Source organism: Pantherophis guttatus, chromosome 8, assembly GCF_059756535.1.
Source record: "Pantherophis guttatus breed Tessera chromosome 8, ASM5975653v1, whole genome shotgun sequence".
NCBI lineage: Eukaryota > Metazoa > Chordata > Lepidosauria > Squamata > Colubridae > Pantherophis > Pantherophis guttatus.
In genome coordinates, this window is record NC_142070.1 from 79,518,752 (window position 1) to 79,538,624 (window position 19,873).

General features: G+C 46.1%; 1 protein-coding gene across 16 annotated transcripts in view; it reads right to left on the reverse strand.

Moving 5' to 3' along the window:
- Positions 1 to 8,935: 8,935 nt before the first annotated feature.
- Positions 8,936 to 19,873, reverse strand: part of APBB2 (amyloid beta precursor protein binding family B member 2) — a 123,172-nt gene continuing 112,234 nt past the window's right edge. For all 16 annotated transcript variants that reach the window (XM_087875453.1, XM_087875458.1, XM_087875456.1 and 13 more), the window contains 3 exons: positions 17,398 to 17,513; positions 13,004 to 13,183; positions 8,936 to 9,916 (listed from right to left, as the gene is read on the reverse strand). In XM_087875453.1, the coding sequence (XP_087731579.1) occupies positions 9,749 to 9,916; positions 13,004 to 13,183; positions 17,398 to 17,513 (464 nt within the window). In that variant the 3' untranslated portion in view covers positions 8,936 to 9,748. The remainder of the gene's footprint in view (positions 9,917 to 13,003; positions 13,184 to 17,397; positions 17,514 to 19,873) is intronic.

Genomic DNA, 19,873 nt, shown 5'->3' on the forward strand with positions numbered 1-19,873 from the left:
TTTTCTTGACTACTTATTTTTTTTTTTAAAAAAAATCTTCCCTGCCAAAAAGAGCGAACGAATCTGGTTGTGGCCACAGGTGGTATTCAGCCGGTCCTCACCGGTTCGCCTGAACCGCTTGCGGAAATCACGGGTGGGCCCGCCCACCTGCCCCGGCTCTATGCCATCCTATTTAGGCACGTTTTTGAGGCTGGGCGCATGCATGGACACTCACATTTGAGAACCGGTAGAGAAAGTAAGTGAATACTACCCCTGGTTGTGACGTACACATTTCGGAGCCGATTTGTGCGTTCTAAGAATGATGTCCTTCATAGCTGTGGATCAATGGCATCCTTTCTAGAGTAACTTGTGGGCATTTCCTTATTTATATTATAAACCTGTTTCTAGAAATCGTACAGGCAGTCCTTGACTTAACGACCGCAACGGAGCCCCAGAATCGATGTCGTTAAGCGAGACATCGGCGAAGTGAGCTTTGCTCCGTTTTACGACCTTTCTTGGCTTCCTTCCCTGCTGTCAAGTAAATCGTTGTGGTTGTGAAGTTAGCAATATGGTTTGTTAAGTGAATCGGGCTGCCTCGTTGACTTAGCCAGTTAGAAGGTCGCAAAAGCGGATCACGTGAACTTGGGGACACAGCAACGGTTGTACATATGAACCCGTTGCTAAGGCCTCTGAATTTTGATCACGTGACCATATCACGTGCTTGGAATGGTCATAAGTCCCTTTTTTCAGTGCCAATGTAAACAGCTGTTGTAAGTCAAGGACTACCTGTTGTTGGCTGAGCTTCTCCAAAGTCTCTTCCCACATTTTCAGTTTATTCATCCTTAGGTTGCATTGTGTTATATTTTAGCTGCTACATCACACTGCTTGCTTGCAATTAGCTACCCTGTTTCCCCGAAAATAAGACCCAACTGGAAAATAAGCCCTAGGATGATTTTTCAGGATGCTCGTAATATAAGCCCTACCCCCAAAATAAGCCTCGGTTAAGATTGTCAGCCAGATGGATGCATTTAGTACCGTATTTCCTCCAAAATAAGACCTAACCGGAAAATAAGCCCTAATGCATCTTTTGGAGCAAAAATTAATATAAGACCCGATCTTATTTTTGGGAAAACACAGTAATAATTTTAGCTCCTCAACATCCCTTTGCTGTCAAACAGCTGCCTGGGGAATTCTGGGAGTTGAAGTCCGCAAGTCTTAAAAGTTGCCAAGGTTGGACTCAAGTTGTTCTAGAAGAGAAAAATTAGTATAATTCTTTCGTCGAGTGCACCAGTATCCATAAGAAGGGTTTAAAAAAAAAACCCAGTCAAGATTACGTTTAATGTTCCAATTTACCTATATAGCCTTAAATTTCAATGATGGAAAACACCATCTTAATTTTGTATTTTTAATCACCCCGGCGGCCGTTCTTATTCATAAACATGTTTGGAGCAATACAAAACACACAATAGCAAAGTCTGATTTTGCCTATCGCTGCTCATCGTCACCCATCACCATCCTAAAACTTTCAGCCCTGGCGAAAGGACCCCTCTGCGAGCTCATGAATTTAGAGACAAGCGGTTGATGTAATTAAATTTATTCTTGCAATGGATTACATTTAAAGGTGTCAGAGGTGGACAACGTCAGGGGGGAATGGAAAAAGAAAACCTTTCGTTTCCAAACAGAGCATTTCGGTCTAAACACAAGGAGCTCTTGCGGATAAACTCTGCGTGTTTTGTTCCCTTCGACGGAAAAGGGGCAAAAAAAAAAAATAATGTACGTATTTTTTTCTTTTAAACTCGTGAGGCCCGAGAGAGGAGCTAAGGATCAAAACGACAAGGGGTCTCGATCAAGGTGATCGAGACGCAGTGATTTTTGGAGGAGGACACAATAAAACTAGATGTATTTGGAGGGTCTCAAGCCATCCAGGTCATGGTTGTCCCAAAAGTGCTTTTTCAGGAGGCAACTGGACTTCCTTGTTTTTTCTTTTCTTTTGAAGACGTTTCATTGTTTTTCCTTGAAACCGTTTCGCTTCTCGTCCAAGAACTGAAGAAGCTTCTCGGATGAGAAGCGAAACGTCTTCAAAGGAAAAACAATGTCGGGTTGCTTTTGGAGGAGAAAAAACCAACACTTTTGGGACAATAAAAGTAGATTTTTTTTCTCCCCCCCCCCCCCGTCAGACGAGCCTGCTGTTTCATTGCCTTCAGAATTCTTCTAAAAAGATGCAATTCTTGGAAATTTTGAAAAACGCTTTTCAAGATATTGCTTTTCAACTTATGGATAAAACATGCCCCATCTGTTTTTCTTTATTCCCAAGCCTGATAATTCTGCACACACGAGTTTTTTTATCAGGGAGAACTCCTTGCCTTAGAAAACAGGATTTTCATGCCATTTCTTATGTCTTCATTTTTATTTTTTATTTCAACGAGGCCGATGCTGTGTGTGGACCAAGGGAGAGGAAAGCCATGAAGAGGTTACAAATTAGTTTAATTATAATTAAACCCCCTTTCTTGCGTAGATCAGTGAGGTGGCCCTGTGAAAGCAGGATCTAAGTTGGCTTGCGTGTTTACCCCCAAAAATAAGTCATTGCACATCATTTTTATCGTTAACATCATTAAAAAAGTGACTACAAATAATAGAAAATTCCTCCGACTTTTGGCAGCCTATGATATACACTCTTGTTTAATTAGGGCTGGACTGATGCATCTGGCTGCTCCATAAATGGGTAGTTTGGTTAAAAACGGAATACAGATAGTCCTCGATTTACAACACTTCATTTAGTGACCGTCTGAAGTTACGATGCCACTGAAAAAAAGCGACTTATGGACATTTTTCACTCGTGGCAGCACCCCCCCTGTGGTCATGGGATCGAATTTCAGACGCTTGGCAACCGGTTTCGCATTTATGACGGACGTGATCCCCTTCGGCGACCTTTTGACAAAGTCAAGGGGGAAGCCAGTTTCGCTTAACAACCGTGCTTACTAATTTTAACGTCCGCTGAACAAAAGGCGGCAAGAGAAGTCGTAAGACGGGGCGAAACGGACTTCACAAGCGTCTCGCTTAGCGACAGAAACGTTGGGCTCAATTGCGGTCGTAAGGCGAGGACTGCCTGCAAAAACATTTGAAGCTGCGTTGAAATTGGTTCATCCCAAACACAACCAGGCATCATTGCTCCTTACAAAGAGACACAAAAGAATGCATAGATCACAAAAACAGCATAACCATGTTGTGTTAAAATCATTGGGGTTTGTTCACACTGTCTTCCTTTTGCTTGTGGGAGGGTGGGGTGGGGCGGGACAGGGCGTGGCATGGCGTGGCGGGGAAAGAACCTGGTTTCCTGGATACAGAACATGTCATCCTGAACTTGCTCGCCCACCGGGAGTTTCCGAAAAACGTTTCTGTTAATCAAAACTTAAAATTTTTAAAAATCAAATTCAGATTTTTCCAAATGTGTTCAAAAAAAAAAAAAAATTGAAATGGGTTCATTGCCAGCCAGCCCAGCTCAACACCGAAATCTTAAAATTCAAATTTAAAACTCCCGTCTACGGAGATTCTTCAACATCCAGAGTTGTCTCGAAGTTGCTTTTTCTAAAACCAACTGTATTTTCTTGGTGTTTGTGGGTTTTTTCCCCCCCTTGAAAACATTTCGCTTCTCACCCAGGAAGCTTCTTCAGTTCTTCAGGATGAGAAGGGAAGCAATTCTGTGTATTTCCTAAGCCCGTTTTTCTGGAACACTCATCTGTTCGGCAGGCAACGGAGAACCCAAAATCCTGGTTTTTAGTTTTGGGCTGTTAGGAGTTTTAAATCCAAAGGTGCTTTTTCCAAAAGGCAACTGGATTTCCTTGCTGTTGTTGTTGTCCCTTGAAAATGTTTTGCTTCTCATCCTTAAATGATTTCAAAGGGGAAAAAAACCCAAGGAAGTCCAATTCATCATCATCTTCTTTTAATGACCCCGTAATCCCTTGCGGGGGGTGGAGTCTTGGACAACTGAATGAAGCTGAGTGTTTACTGGCCAGATGCCCTTCCTGTCGCCAATGCGGAGTTTTATTCGGCAGATATATTCTCATTGTGAGAATATATTCTCTTCGGCAGAGAGAAAAATATCTACCTCTACCTAGGATCAAACTCACAGCCTCCCGATTGTGAGGCGAGAGCTCCAACCTCTAGGCCACCACACCACTCTTGCGGCATCCCTGAGCAAAATTCAGGTGCTTGGCAATTTGGAAAAAGCACCTTTGGGTTTAAAACTCCTATTCCTTCGGTCAACCGCCCCAAAATAAAAATAAAAATATTTCGTTTTCTCCATTGGCTGCCCAACAGATTGACAGTTCCGGAAAAAAAATGGATTAGGAAATACACAGAATTCCTGGGTAGCGGCATCCATAGGGTGGGTTTCACGTCAAAAAAATTCAAAATGGTGGCCAGATCCAACACAGCCCCGCCCTCTTATGTCTAAAAGGGGCGGGGTTTTGATTTTTGTCAATATGGACTCTTCCCAGTTCCTGGGTTAAAATGTTAAATTGATCTGCATTGCCGGTCCCTTACGAGATCATTCCAAATTAACATTTCAAAAGAATAAAGGTAAAGGTAAAGGTTCCCCTCGCACATATGTGCTAGTTGTTCCCGACTCTAGGGGGCGGTGCTCCTCTCCGTTTCAAAGCCGAAGAGCCAGCGCTGTCCGAAGACGTCTCCGTGGTCATGTGGCCGGCATGACTCAACGCCAAAGGCGCACGGAACGCTGTTACCTTCCCACCAAAGGTGGTCCCTATTTTTCTACTTGCATTTTTTACCTGTTTTTGAACTGCTAGGTTGGCAGGAGCTGGGACAAGTCACGGGAGCTCACCCCGTTACATGGCGCTAGGGATTCGAACCGCTGAACTGCCGACCTTTCGATCAACAAGCTCAGCGTCTTAGCCCCTGAGCCACCGCATCCCTTATTCAAAAGAATAAACATTAATAATTAGTATGCAGTTTCTAAAAAATGAGCTGAGGTTTCAAAACTAAAAAATAAAAAATCGGGCTCTTCAACAGAGCTGCAACCGGTGGCCTTAGGCCAGAGCAAGTTAAGGAAAACTGGGTTTATCGTTTCCATGTTCATAACAGCCAGTAGTTTTCATACCCATGTAGGTTTATTTCCCTCACCCAGAAGTCTGTCTTCTTTGCATAGGTGGTTAGGTCAGAACACCAGACAATAAAAAAAATGGCCTTGCTGTAAAAGTTGCGTTGACCTGAATTATACATATACACAAGTATCTATCTAGACAGCTATAACAGCTTAAAAACGGAGGAAGACTCTGGTTTTCGACGTGGAGACCTGTGACCTAGTTCACACATGCACAAGAAGCCAACATTGGGAATTTGTGAACTGGCTGCCCCGGGAAGCAATGGGTTGAAGGGGATTGTGATTGTGTCACCATCCTTTGATGTTCTGGTGTGAACCACAGGCAATTTTCTGCTGCCTCTAGAGCCTCGATGGCGAACGTATGACACGCGTGCCAGAGGTGGCACACAGAGCCTTCTCTGTGGGCACGCGCGCCGTCGCCAGCTGCTCTTCTGGTTTCTAGCGTGCCAGCCAGCCGGTCCTCGTGGGTGTCAGAGTGCCTGAAAACGGCCCAAAAATGGCCTCCAAAATGGTCAAAAAGAGGCCGTTTTGGGGCCATTTTCAGGGCCTTTTTCCGGGCCAAAACCAATCCGAAAAATGGCCTGAAAATGGCTCCCAAAATGGATAAAAAACAGGGCGTTTTTCGGCCATTTTCAGGGCCTTTTTCCGGGCCAAAAACAGCCCGAAAGGCAGGCCTGAAAATGCCCCCACAAACGGCCTAAAAATGCCGCCCCCAAATGAACAAAAATCAGGGCATTTTTCGGCCATTTTCAGGGCCTTTTTCCGGGCCAAAAACAGCCTGAAAGAAAGGCCTGAAAATACCCCCAAAACAGCCTAAAAATTCCCCCCCAAATGGACAGAAAACAGGGCGCTTTTCAGCCATTTTCAGGGCCTTTTTCCAGGCCAAAAACAGCCCGAAAGAAAGGCCTGAAAATACCTCAAAAAGGCCCTAAAATGGCCCCCAAATGGACAAAAAAAAAAAAAAAACCACAGGCCATTTTTCGGCCATTTTCAGGGCCTTTTTTCGGGCCAAAAACAGCCTGAAAGAAAGGGCTGAAAATGCCCCCAAAACAGCCCAAAAATGCCCCCCCTCAAATGGACAAAAACCAGGGTGTTTTTCGGCCATTTTCAGGGCCTTTTTCCGGGCCAAAAACAGCCCAAAAGAAAAGCCTGAAAATGCCCCCAAAATGGCCCCCAAATGGACAACAAACAAACAAAAAACAGGCCATTTTTCGGCCATTTTCAGGGCCTTTCTTTGGGCCAAAAACAGCCCGAAAAATGGCCCGAAAACAGCCTCAAAATGGCCTGAAAACGGCCCAAAAACAGGCATTCGTGCGCTGGCCAGCTGGCATTTCTGTTTCTGATGCTTGGGTGCGCTCACACGCACACACGTTCCGGGTTGGGCACTTGGTGCTGAAAAGGTTTGCCATCACAGCTCTAGAGAATATCAAAAGCTTAACTCAACACTGAACCAAGCAACCACCATTCTTTGGAGCAAGAAGGAAAAAGAGCGGGCTTTTCTGAGAGAACTGAAGAACTGAAAGTTTTGGAAGTCCACCTTGGCTTTCTACTACTCTTATCTTATTCCCAGTTGCTTCTTTTGATCCGTGTGGCTCTCTGGCTCAGGGCCAGTTTACACTTCTATACTTATGTAGGAAAAGAGCACATTTATGAAGTGGTGTTTAAAAGGTAAAGGTTCCCCTCGCACATACGTGCTAGTCGTTCCTGACTCTAGGGGCCGGTGCTCATCTCCCTTTCAAAGCCAGAAGAGCCAGCTCTGTCCGAAGACATCTCCGTGGTCACGTGGCCGGCATGACTCAACGCCAAAGGTGCACGGAACGCTGTTCCCTTCCCACCAAAGGTGGTCCCTATTTTTCTACTTGCATTTTTTTTACCTGCTTTCGAACTGCTAGGTTGGCAGAAGCTGGGACAAGTCACGGGAGCTCACCCTGTTACGCGGCGCTAGGGATTCGAACCGCTGAACTGCCGACCTTTCGATCGACAAGCTCAGCGTTTGTTTAGGCTGACAAAATTGTGTCAAGCGTAAGCAGAAGAGACGAGCGTTGGGAAGGCACGGTTGGTGTTTTTCCTAGAGCTGGAAAAACAATTGTCCAAGAACCTGGTAACATCTCACAAGGTTAGATCTTTTGCTGTAGCAACCGCTGTCCAAACCATTCAAAGGACAACCATTCAAGGAAGGTGATTGGTGGTTTTTCTTTTTCTTTCTTTTTTTTCAAACCTGGCAACTTCAAGACCTGTGGACTTCATCTCCCAGAATTTCTCAGCCAGCCAGTCAGCCAGCCAGGTTGGGGAATTCTGGGAGATGAAGTCCACGCAATTTTGAAGTTGCCAAGTTTGTCAAACCTTGTTCTAGGCCAGTGATGGCAAATCTTTTCAGCACTGAATGCCCAAACCGGAATGCGCATGCGTGCACCAGAGCGCCAGAAACCCGAAGACCAGCTGGCCGGCACACGCATGCGCTTCGGCATGCAAAGACCAGCATGTGCGCTGGGGACCAAAAGAGCAGCTGGCGATGGCGTGCGTACCTACAGAGAGGGCTCTGTGTGCTACCTCCATAAGTTCGCCATCACGGTTCCAGGCTGATGGATGTTATGACTCCCGTCTTTTAGACGGGACAGGATAATGGAGTGAGGTTTTGGCTTGTTAAGTGTGCACTTTTTGAACGCTTGGTCCTGTGGGAATCGTCGTTCCATCTGTCCCTCTCCAAGAGGCTGTGACCGAGAGCATCAGTCAACAGATCATCATCCTTGCTTCCAAGAAATCTTAGGTGGCTTCCCTAGTCTTCCTCTCGAGACCATCACTTCACTTTTTCCATTGCCCCCCCCCTCCCCCCAAGAGGCTATCTATCCCTGGGGAATTTGAAGCTGCTTCCTTTGGAAGAGCATCAGGTGAACTCGTGCGACACGGTATACAAATGATCAAAAGTACACACAAACGGATTAAACAGTCGACAGCCACAAGGGCATCAGCCAGGTGTGATCCAAGCATCAAAGTGAGAGCCACAGCAGTGAGACCGAAGCGCCACCTGTGATGCCCGTAACCACCAGGTGGTGCTTCAATGCCGGTCTTGTGGCCATCATCTTGACTTCAGTTTCGTGTTTTGTTTTGTTTTAACCAAACCCTACAGACACTCCTGGTCAATGGAAACCACAGGTTGCGTTAAGGTGCAATCACAAGGTAGAAGGAACCACCGCAAAGGGGGTGTGCTTGGCATGACAGGGGCTCCTCTGGTTTTCCCGAAGCCAAACCGCCGTAACATCTAAATCTGCGTTCCAACCCAAACATCTAACCGCGGGAAAGCCGGGTTTCTTACGTCAACCTCGCCGTCCCAATCAAAGTCCCTAAGAAAGCTGCAAAGTAGAATGGATCTTGCAGAACAAAACAAAAAACAACAACAACAACAACAACGAAGGACACAATTTGAATGTCCAGGACTTCAGTCCAGAGGAAATCCAGGGTGCTTGCGTGCAAATCTATCAGTAAGAAAAGGAACTTTTGTTTTCACCGACATTATTTTTATATATATATCTATATATATTATCATGAGGGGAAGCCATCAGTTGTAGGCTCAAGTGGTCAGTTCCGCGCCCGTCGCCCGGTGAGATGTAGAAAAAGAATAACCTGGATCTATGAAAGGATAAGAGGCACTTGAGCCTTGGCGTCATAAGCATTGGGGCGGTGGAGTCTGTTCCAAAATAAAACCCGGTTTATCCTGCCGAACTTCTCAAACATGGACCAGTATGTAAACAAACGCAATTTCGGACTGAAGGCCACTTCAAATATGGTGTTGGTTTCCCACGCGGGCAGCCCTTCTCTGGAAAGAAAAACCACGCAGACACATAGAGAGATATTTTATGGTACACGTCCGTCTTCTTCACCGTACGTACATTTGTGCTAGAAAGAGACAAATGAAGGAACAGATGCTGCGACACTTGGATGTGCGGTGTGACCTACGCATGCAACGGGGTTGGCCACAAGGTGTTGTCACCTGGCTGGCACAATCCTTCCTGCGTGGACGGGGTCTTCTCTCTCCACGGCAGGACACCTGACTGGCCTCTCCGAGACAAAGTGATGACTACGGCGCACAAGATTGAAGGTTAATCACGAATGCTCTTTTTGTAAAAAATAAGAAGCTTGGTATTAGTAGTATAATAATACAAGAGTTAACTAATACTTGGTTGTGTAAATTCACTGTTAAAAAAAGAGGGAAAGTGCTCAGGAGCGATGGGAATCCTCGGGTTGGGTTCTTTGCAAAGATGAACTGTCATCTGATGCACCCATCCCCTTCCGGATGTGTGAATCGAAGTCACGTCCGTCCTATTTACAATCAGAAAGCAAGGCCTTCCACTTCTCGGATCTCACAAGGAGCAAAAAAAAAAAAAAAAGAACGTTAAAAAAAAGAAAAGGTCATGCTTCTTTTCAATATTACTCGGTGGCGGCAAGAGTGAGAACATGCTTGTCTAATAATATTTTCCCGTAACTTTTCTGAAAGTGAAGATTTCCAACGGAAGGAAGGAAGGAAGGAAGGAAGGAAGGAAGGAAGGGAAGGCCTTCATCCAGTCGTCTTTCTTTTAAAACGCAGCGGCTGTCTCTTTTTTTGCGTGACGTTTTGGGGGGAAACACCTGGGGGTGGGTGAACCCGCAGGTCCGTCATGGCATGTCAGTCACAGGACGCTTCTGTTTCAAAGTGTCAATCAGGGACAGGACTCCGCGTTTCACGTTGGTGGTGACCCGCCTTGTCACGGAGTCTGCTGGAGGAGGAGGAGGGCGGACTTTCTGAGAAAGAGGTCGGGCGACCAAACACTTCTGATACCGCAGCTGCAACACAACAAAAGTATAGGTATACAGGTTACGAGTGTTCCCTTAGTGAATGTTCACAGTTACGCGATCAGCGCCCATAGCTGATCAGTGCCAAACTATGAATCTTGCAGCACCATGGCAGTTGTTCGCCCTTACGAACAACCGCAGAGGCTCTGCAACATTTGTCCTGCACGTTGCTGACCGGAATGGAGCTTCTGAGGGGCAGATCTGCCACTCAGAAGCCCCATTTGGCCGTCCAGAGGCCTCCCCCAGCTTGTTGAAGGCTGAAATGGAGCCTCTGGGGGCTGGATCTGGTCCTCCAAGGCTCCATTCGGCCCTCCGCAGCCCTCCCCTGGCCCGTGATCCGATCCATAATCCGGATCCGGCCCCAGAAAGCTCCATTTCGGCCTGCAACAGGCCGGGGGAGGCCCACAGGGACTGAATGGAGCCTCGGAGGGCCAGATCCAGCCTACAGAGGCTCCATTTCGGCCTGCAACGGGCCAGGGGAGGCCTGCAGAGGGGCGCATGAGGCTGGAGGCGAGACTGCTTGCTAGATCTTCACAAGGTAAGTGACCCGGCGCGGCAGCAATTTGGGCCGGCATGAGGTATTTCAGTGGGTCGGGGAGACCTTGGGTGGTCTTAGATAGGTGGCCTGTTTCATCGGTAGGCTCCCTATCGCCTTTCCCACCCTGAGATACCTCATGTGCACTTAATGTGCTGTGCATTCGATTAACAAATGCGTGGGCGAAAGGAGGGAGTGATCACGTTCAAGGTATGAGATTCACTCCCACAAATCCTCTGGTTACAAATTGATTACATTCGTAACGCGAGGACTACCTGTATATCAACATCATAAGGTAGCTTTGCACGCTACCTTAAGACTCCCTAAAAGGGGTGTTTTTTTAAACCCAGAGACACAGTGAATCCCTTGAAGATTTTATTGATAATTTTGGTACCGGAGGCTACAGAGCAAACACTGAAGGAGGAGATGTTAAGAAGCTTAACCCTGCACATTAACACATGCAAATTGTCTCTTCCATTGGATTGATTGTGTTACAATTACAAATGATCAATCCCAGTTTCATAGGTCATTACTGTTATGCATTGATAAAGGGCATCTTTATTAGTAGGATCCAGTTAATGCTTATTTAAATGCCCCAGTAGAGGGACAGCAGACAAGATCTTCACAAACTTTACAAACCTTTTATTTTAAACAATGATCTCTTGCATGGATGTATGCTATTTTCCCCCAGCAGCTATTTTACAAATTCTTTATTCCCTTGGGGCTAGTGTGCATTCTTACAATTTCATCAATCTTGTTAGCAACTTGTTGCTTCCGGCACAGCTGTGAATTCCCGGCGCCTGCTGAGTCTACGCTACAGCTTACTAATTGCTTACACAAATAGAACATTATATAATTTGGAGTCCCTTTTCATGGAATGGGACAACTTGCCACAGCCAACTCACCGTGGGAGAACTTGCTACGGGACAATGTAACAATCCTATTTAATTATTTAAAATAAATAACCGCATTTTTCGGAATATAAGACACATCTTCCCCCCACCATAAAAGTGGATGAAAATTTAGGTGAGTCTTATAGACCGAATACGGGCGTTTTTGGCCTCCCGAACACTCCGTGCATCACGTTTTTGCCGTCCCCACCCCCCAGAAGCATTCTGCAGTGCTCTGTACGGCCTGTTTTTGGGCTCCCAAGCCCTCTACACGTCGCTTTTTTACCCTCCCTGGCCCCCAGAAGCACTCTGCAGGCCAAAAACTATTTTTTCCTTGTTTTCCTCCTGTAAATTTAGGTGCGTCTTCTAGTCCGAAAAATATAGTAATTTATTTTTCAATTTTTGCAAATCACTTTTTATTCTGTCTCTCCTTTTGCATCCTTTCTTTCCATCCTTTCTTTGATATTAGTGTAACTCTTGTCTCGCAGCGAGTTGTCCCGCCTTGAATTGGCTACGGCAAGGCAGCCGTGGCGAGTTGGCTATGGCGAATTGCCACAGGCCCCTATTTGAACCCTTCAAAGTTTCTCTTTCCCAAGCAACCCTTCTGTCAACTTGCAAAGCTTTCAAGTTGCCATGAGCAGGAGGGAGGGAGAACTGAAGTGAATTCCATACATTCTTTCTGACCGCAATCAGAAGGAGGGTGTTAGGTTTCACAGCCAGCCAAAGTGGTTAATTGGAGAATGTGATTTATGACATGGCCAGAGAGGAGGGGAGAGACAGGGTCATAGGGGAAGGTAAATCTACGTAGGATCAGTCCTAACTGCATCCGAGTATTGCCGGAATGTTGCTCCTAATAAATGAATATATTTCCTTTGAAGTTTGGATCATGGCTCATGAATTAATTAGGGCATCTTTCGGAAACTTGACACCTTTGTCAAGTCATACGTCCCTAAGCTGAAAAACCTGGGATCTGTTGATTGGCCTGGGTGAGCTCGGTTTTCGTGGGGTTTTTGCAGATGTTCCATGACCCAGCTGTGGGTTCTGGTTGTCCCAAAGGTGGTTTTTCAAGAGGCAACTCAACTTTCTGGTTTTTCTTTGAAGACGTTTCGCTTCTCATCCCAGAAGCTTCTTCAGCTCTGACTGGATGATGGGGAAGGGAAGGATTTATGCTCCTTGCAGACAGCTGGTCATTTGCATTCTTTACAACACAATTCTCTACAACACAGTCCTTTCAACCGTTCCAAGAAGGCTCCACGCCCATTTGCACCACAAAATTAAACCTCCAAGTGGCCTCAACGACTCTCTAAAAGGATGCAAATGACCAGCTGTCTGCAAGACGTATAAATCCTTCCGTCCCCCACCATCCAGTCAGAGCTGAAGAAGCTTCTTGGATGAGAAGCGAAACGTCTTCAAGAAAAAACCAGACAGTCCAGTGACCTCTTGAAAAAAAAAAAGCACCTTTGAGATTCCCTGCAAAAGACTCCTTTTCTTTGCTGAGCACTGAAGCTCAGCCAACAGGGAGTTAACTGACACCAATATTTATTATCTGTTGTGCTTTCCTTGCAAATATAACACTGTACACACCACCAAACTTCACAGTGATTGAATGCCCTGCTTGGAATAGGCTACTATTTATAGAATTGTCCTACTTACCATACAGGCAGCCTGAACAGCCTCGGAGACGTTACCAGCGTTGGGTTCGCACCAGAAGACGTGACACTCGAAATGCTGGTTTCCCGCGTCCATAATGAAGGCGAATGTATGTATGTCTTTTCCCACGCCCATGAAAGACAAGAAGCGGACACGACATTCCACCACAATCTCCTCTTCATTCTAGGTGTGAAGGAAAAGTTGTTGCTGTTACAGTTTCGTGTAAAAGGAACTGTACCTTATATTCAGAAGTGGGGTGGCTGGGCGGGGACAGGCCCACCCGCAGGTTGCTACTACCGGTTCGCCCGAATCAGTCCGAACCGGCTGAATACCAACCCTGCTTATATCCATGTTTCGGGGTTAATGAACTGGAGCTTGCCAAATCAGGAAGGTCGCAAAAGTGTCAGCCACAACTTTCAATTTGACATCCTTGATTCTCCTAGCGGAGGCTCTTATTTTATTTATTTATTTATTTATTTATTTATTTATTTATTTATTTATTTATTTGATTTGATTTGATTTGATTTGATTTGATTTGATTTCTATACTGCCCTACTCCCGAAGGACTCAGGGCGGTGCACAGCCAAACAATAAAATACATACATATAAAATTTAAAAGTAGAATTAAAATCAAATTAAATAGTTTTGGCCCAGACAAATTAAAACCCCAAACAATTTAAAACCAATTTTAAAATTTGAATGTATAAAATACTAAAAGATATTTAAAAATTAAAAATCTTTTATAAAAGAGGGAGAAAATTAGGCCAGGCCCGCCTGGTGAAATAATAAGGTCTTGAGAGCACGGCGGAAGGTGCGCAGATCTGGGATCCTCCGTATCTCCGGGGGAAGTTCGTTCCAGATAGTAGGTGCCCCCACAGAGAAGGCTCTCCCCCTGGGGGCCGCCAGTCGGCATTGTTTGGCCGACGGCACCCGGAGGAGCCCCTCTCTATGAGAGCGTACCGGCCGGTGGGAGGCTATTGGTGGTAGTAGGCGGTCCCGCAAGTACCCAGGTCCTAAGCCATGGAGCGCTTTAAAGGTGGTAACCAAAACCTTGAAGCGCACCCGGAAGACCCCCGGGAGCCAATGCAGCTCGCGCAGGAGAGGTGTTACATGGGAACGCCATGTCGCTCCCATTACCACCCGCGCGGCCGCACTCTGCGCCAGTTGGAGCCTCCAGGTGCTCTTCAAGGGGAGCCCCATGTAGACAGCGTTGCAATAGTCCAGGCGGGAGGTGACAAGGGCATGAGCTCTCCCCCTGGGGGCCACCAGTCAGCATTGTTTGGCCGACGGCACCCGGAGGAGCCCCTCTCTATGAGAGCGTACCGGCCGGTGGGAGGCTATTTGTGGTAGTAGGCGGTCCCGCAAGTACCCAGGTCCTCTTAAAGGAGTGGACACTAAAATATCCAGTGACTGGAATCTGTTATAAATCTTACATACCTTCTAGGCACATTACTAAAATTTTATGCACCTTGTAGGATTTTTTTTTAAAAAAATCTTTAAAAAACCCTTATTGCTTAGGCTGGATACCTTTGTTTCTCAACCTTAACAACTTTATGATGCATACACTTCAAACATACTGGCTGGGGAATTCTGGGAGCTGTAGTCCATGCATTTTAGGATGGCCAAGATTTGAAAAATACTGCCCTAGGGTGCAAAACAGACTTAATTTTTTCATTTATTTCGGTGCAGAGGTGGCAGATCGCACGCTCTGTAGGCCACATTCCATGGCTTAATCGCCTCGTTAAAGTTAATTAACTTTCCAGTTAATTAGACTGTAGGCAGGATCGATGCAATTCATTTAATTTTCTCCCTTTAAATCTGGGATAATTACTGTTGAAAGCCTCACTGATTTCAAGGTTTTTGGGTTTTGTTTTTTTTTTTAAATCGTGGAATGCTAATTAAATTGACAGTTTGGTTATTTTTGTAAGTGAAGATAGTAGCACATAGGAAACGGGTTGAAAATGCAGCGCAAATTATCCATTGGCACCACCAAATCTGTTTTGACTGACACTACAGACGGGCCTATCTGTGTTTCACCCATAACTTTAAAGCAGGAGTCCTCAAACTTTTTAAACAGGGGGCCAATTCACGGTCCCTCAGACGGTTGGGGGGCCGGACCTGCTGGGTGGGTGTGGCTAGGTGATCATGTGACTGGGTGGGTGTGGCTAGGTGGTCAAGTGACTGGATAGTCATGGCCAATTCAGCAGTCCATTAAACAATACACACAATTTAAAGTTCAATTTGTTATGCTCCTGCAGGTGGAAAGCGGGTTAGTGAAGGGCTGGAACTGCCTTGGAGGGGTGAGGGACTTCTGCTTGTGTGTATCTCCCTCCCTCCCTCTCTCTCTCTGGAGGCCGGGGAGGCCAAAAATGGGCCCGTTTTTGGCCTCCTTGGCCTCCAGAAGACAGGTGGGGGCTGGCGGGTAGGTGGGACGATGTGGGTGGGGCAGCCTCATGGTCCCACGCGGGCCGGATTAATGGCTGTGGCGGGCCATATCCAGACTGCGGGCCATAGTTTGAGGACCCCTGCCTTAAAGGCTTAGAGAAAAAATAAAATAAGGTACAGAAGAAGGATGAAAGAAACAATCTTCTTCTTTCTTTGTCGTTTTTAATGACCCCGTAACCCCTTGCAGGGTGGAGTCAGGGCAACTGAATGAGGCTGAGTGTTTACTGGCCGGATGCTTTTCCTGTCGCCAATGCGGAGTTTTGTTCGGCAGATATATTCTCATTGTGCCCAGAGAGAGAAAAATCTGCCTCTACCTAGGATCGAACTCACTGCCTCCTGATTGTGAGGCGAGAGGCTCCACCTCTAGGCCACAGCGCCACTCGAGAATGAAAGAAACAATGCGATCTACAAAATCAACTGTTAAGCACTGCAAGCAGTTCTACGCGGGACAAATATCACGTCGATTAAAAAACAGGATCCACAAACACCGGCTGGCCGTCAAACGCCACGATCCCAAATCCTTAATCCCCACCCACACCAACACCAACACAGAACCAGTTTGATTGGAGCAACACAAAAATCATTGGCACACCGCCACCCGTCACGCTTATGAGTTCATCAGAGCTTATGAGTTCTGCAACATGGCACTCCAGAAGCCATTCCATCTGACCTACAAACAGCCCATGAACCCATCAGGATCAGGGGTGAAATCCAGCAGGTTCTGATAGGTTCTGGCGAACCGGTAGCAGGAATTTTGAGCAGTTCAGAGAACCGGCAAACACCACCTCTGGCTGGCCCCAGAGTGGGGTGGGAATGGGGATTTTGCAGTATCCTTACCCTGGAGTGGGATGGGAATGGGGATTTTGCAGTATCCTTCCCCTGCCATGTCCACCAAGCCACGCCCACCAAGCCACACCCACAGAACCGGTAGTAAAAAAATTTGGATTTTACCACTGATCAGAATTCAAATCAACCACACAGCCAACCAGAGATGGCACTGACCCTCAACCAAGCCCCTTCCATTAATAGTTCACCTCCCAATGATCCTGACCTGATGTGACCTCTCCATCACAAGACCCATCACAAGGCCCTCGTCGCACCTGACCCATCAAGCCCCTGACCTGATATAACCTCCCCAACATAAGGCCCACCATAAGACTCTCACTGGTGACCCACATTTGACCCATCACAAGGCCCCCACCTGACATGACCACACCTGACCCATCACAAGACCCTCACTTGACATGACCACACCTGACCTACAAGACACTCACTTGACATGACCACACTTGACCCATCACAAGACCCTCACTTGACACAACCCACATCTGAACCACCACAAGGTCCCCACTTGACATGACCACACCTGACCTACAAGACCCTCACTTGACACAACCCACATCTGAACCACCACAAGGTCCCCACTTGACATGACCACACCTGACCTACAAGACCCTCACTTGACACAACCCATATCTGACCCATCACAAGACCCTCACTTGACATGACCACACCTAACCCATCACAAGACCCTCACTTGACACAACCCACATCTGAACCACCACAAGGCCCCCACTTGACATGACCACACCTGACCAATCACAAGACTCTCATTTGATGGGACCCTCACCTGATGGGACCTCATCACAAGACCTACTGACCATACGAAGCCTTTAGAAGCAGGAGAATGCCGACAATGACATCCCCTAAACTCCCCTGAAGATCTTACCTAACCTGATAACGAAACGCTCGGAAAACCAACCCACAAGCTCGGAAAACAAACCTTCATCCTACACCCGAGTTACACTATAGCAATAATAATAATAATAATAATAATAATAATAATAATAATAATAATAATAATAATAATAATAATAATAATAATAATAATGATGTCGTTGGGTCAAGTTACAAATCCTAGCATTAAATAGGACAAGTTGAAGGAACCGTACCCCATCGCTGATGACGGTAACAGTAGCATCGGCAACGTTCATGGTGACAGGTGTCCAGTCTTCTCTGTTAGAGGACTCCATAAGGTTTTCTATAGTCCCGTTCAGCATGTCCATACCTTCAGAAGAACAAGAGACAACAGACACACAACTTTTGAGGGACACACAATGTTTTGGTTTTCCTTTGCTTAAAAACATGTTTCTCCGGTCTATAGATTAACTTTAACCTTAGGCTCAAACTTGCTTCTCTTCTTTCCTCTCTCCATCCCAATCCGTTTCTCCCTGCCCTTGTCTCTTCTAGGTTTTAAACCCTGAAGTTACTCATCGTTGTTAGCTGCTGTGGGAACCTGGTCTGGGTGGGAAAAAAAATCTGCCCGTTGGCTTTGCCAACGCAACGCAATCTAGGTGTTACAGCTGGGCTTGAATCTCTGTGGGCCACTTCGTGTTTGCACTCCCACCAAATATTAAGTTGTAGCTGGGGAAGGGGTGGAAATGCTACCGGTTGGCACCGGTTCGGGAGAACTGGTAGTGATTTTAAAAAAAGCTACCGATTCATCCGAACTGGTATTTCCGACGATCAGCTCTGCCGTGCAATTTACATTCGCTAAAAAGCAGGAAATCCTGTTTTCTAGTGAATCTAACTCGCACGGCAGAGCTGTTCACCCCCCCTCACTCTTCTACTTACCTTGTTAAACCTCCTTTATCCGCACGAACGCACATTTGGCGTGCACTGCGCATGTGCATGCAGCGAACCGGTGGCAATCCGTGGAGGATTTCACCACTGAGCTGGGGTTTCGATTTTGAGTGGTTTAACGTGTTGTATGAACCTAGCAAATCTGTTCAGCTTGGGTTCAATGGATCACGCGGATTCCAGAAAATTCAGCCTTGGTAGAATATTTGTAGCTCAGTGTGGAACCGTGGGGTGTTTGGTGCTGTCTGAGCTTGGTGGTTTTCTGGCTGATGTTTCGTGACCGAACTAGGGAGCTTCATCAGCCACTTTCGTCACACATCAGATGATGTGTTATGAAGTCAGCACTGATGAGGTTACCTAGTTGGGTCATGGAATGTCTGTAAGAAAATAACCAAGCTCAGAGATCATCAAGGGCCCCACAATTAGTATCTAATTAAGAATGCTATGGGGACTAAATGTGTGATCTTAGGTTCTATCTTCCCCAACGGACTCCCCCAGTTTAGTGACAGTCAAATGAAATAAAACCTCAATATACTGTACCACTCTTGAAAACTTTACTATTCTTCTCGCCTTGACAGATAAACCCCAATGGTCTTCTTCTAAATTTCCAGCAATTCCCAAATCCTAGAAATACTAATTATATCCTTTATGATACACAGCTGTCACTCCCTTGAGCCACACTAATTATTACTAAAAATATTAGTTATCTCGTTTCAGCAAGTCTACAAAAAGCTAAAGATCGGATCATGGCCACTATCTGGCCTTTTGACCAAATACAAATTGCCTGAACTATCTCAAAGACACCTGAGGAGGGGGAGGAGAGGGAGGGAGAAGAGGAGAATAGCAATAGCACTACTGTGCCATCAAGGAAGGAAGGAAGGAAGGAAGGAAGGAAGGAAGGAGGGAGGGAGGGAGGGAGGGAGGGAAGGAAGGAAGGAAGGAAGGAAGGAAGGAAGGAAGGAAGGAAGGAAGGAAGGAAGGAAGGAAGGAAGGAAGGAAGGAAGGGACTAGCAATAGCACTTAGATTTATAAACTGCTTCACAGTGCTTTTACAACCCTCTCTAAGCGGTTTACAGAGTCAGTCTCTTGCCCACAACAATCTGGGTCCTCATTTTACCAACCTCGGAAGGATGGAAGGCTGAGTCAATCTTTGAACTGGTAAGGATTGCAGCCAGCAGAATTATCTTGCAATATTTGCATTCAAACTACAATGCCACCATGGAGGAGGAGGAGGAGGAGGAGGGGAAGGAGGAGAAGGAGAAGGAGAAGGAGAAGGAGAAGGAGAAGAAGAAGAAGAAGAAGAAGAAGAAGAAGAAGAAGAAGAAGAAGAAGAAGAAGAAGAAGAAGAAGAAGAAGAAGAAGAAGAAGAAGAAGAAGAAGAAGAAGAAGAAGAAGAAGAAGAAGAAGAAGAAGAAGAAAAGGGAAGGGAAGAGAATAATGGAATGAGAAATAGAATAGAATAGAGGAATGAAGAATGGAAGGGAAGGAGGGAAGGGAAGGGAAGGGAAGGGAAGGGAAGGGAAGGGAAGGGAAGAGAAGAGAAGAGAAGAGAAGAGAAGAGAAGAGAAGAGAAGAGAAGAGAAGAGAAGAGAAGAGAATAATGGAATGAGGAATATAATAAAATACAGGAATGAAGAATGAAAGGGAAGGGAAGGGAAAGGGAAAGGGAAAGGGAAAGGAAGGGAGGGAGGGAGGGAGGGAGGGAGGGAGGGAGGAAGGAAGGAAGGAAGGAAGGAAGGAAGGAAGGAAGGAAGGACGGACACATTTATAGATAGTCATGAAAAAAAT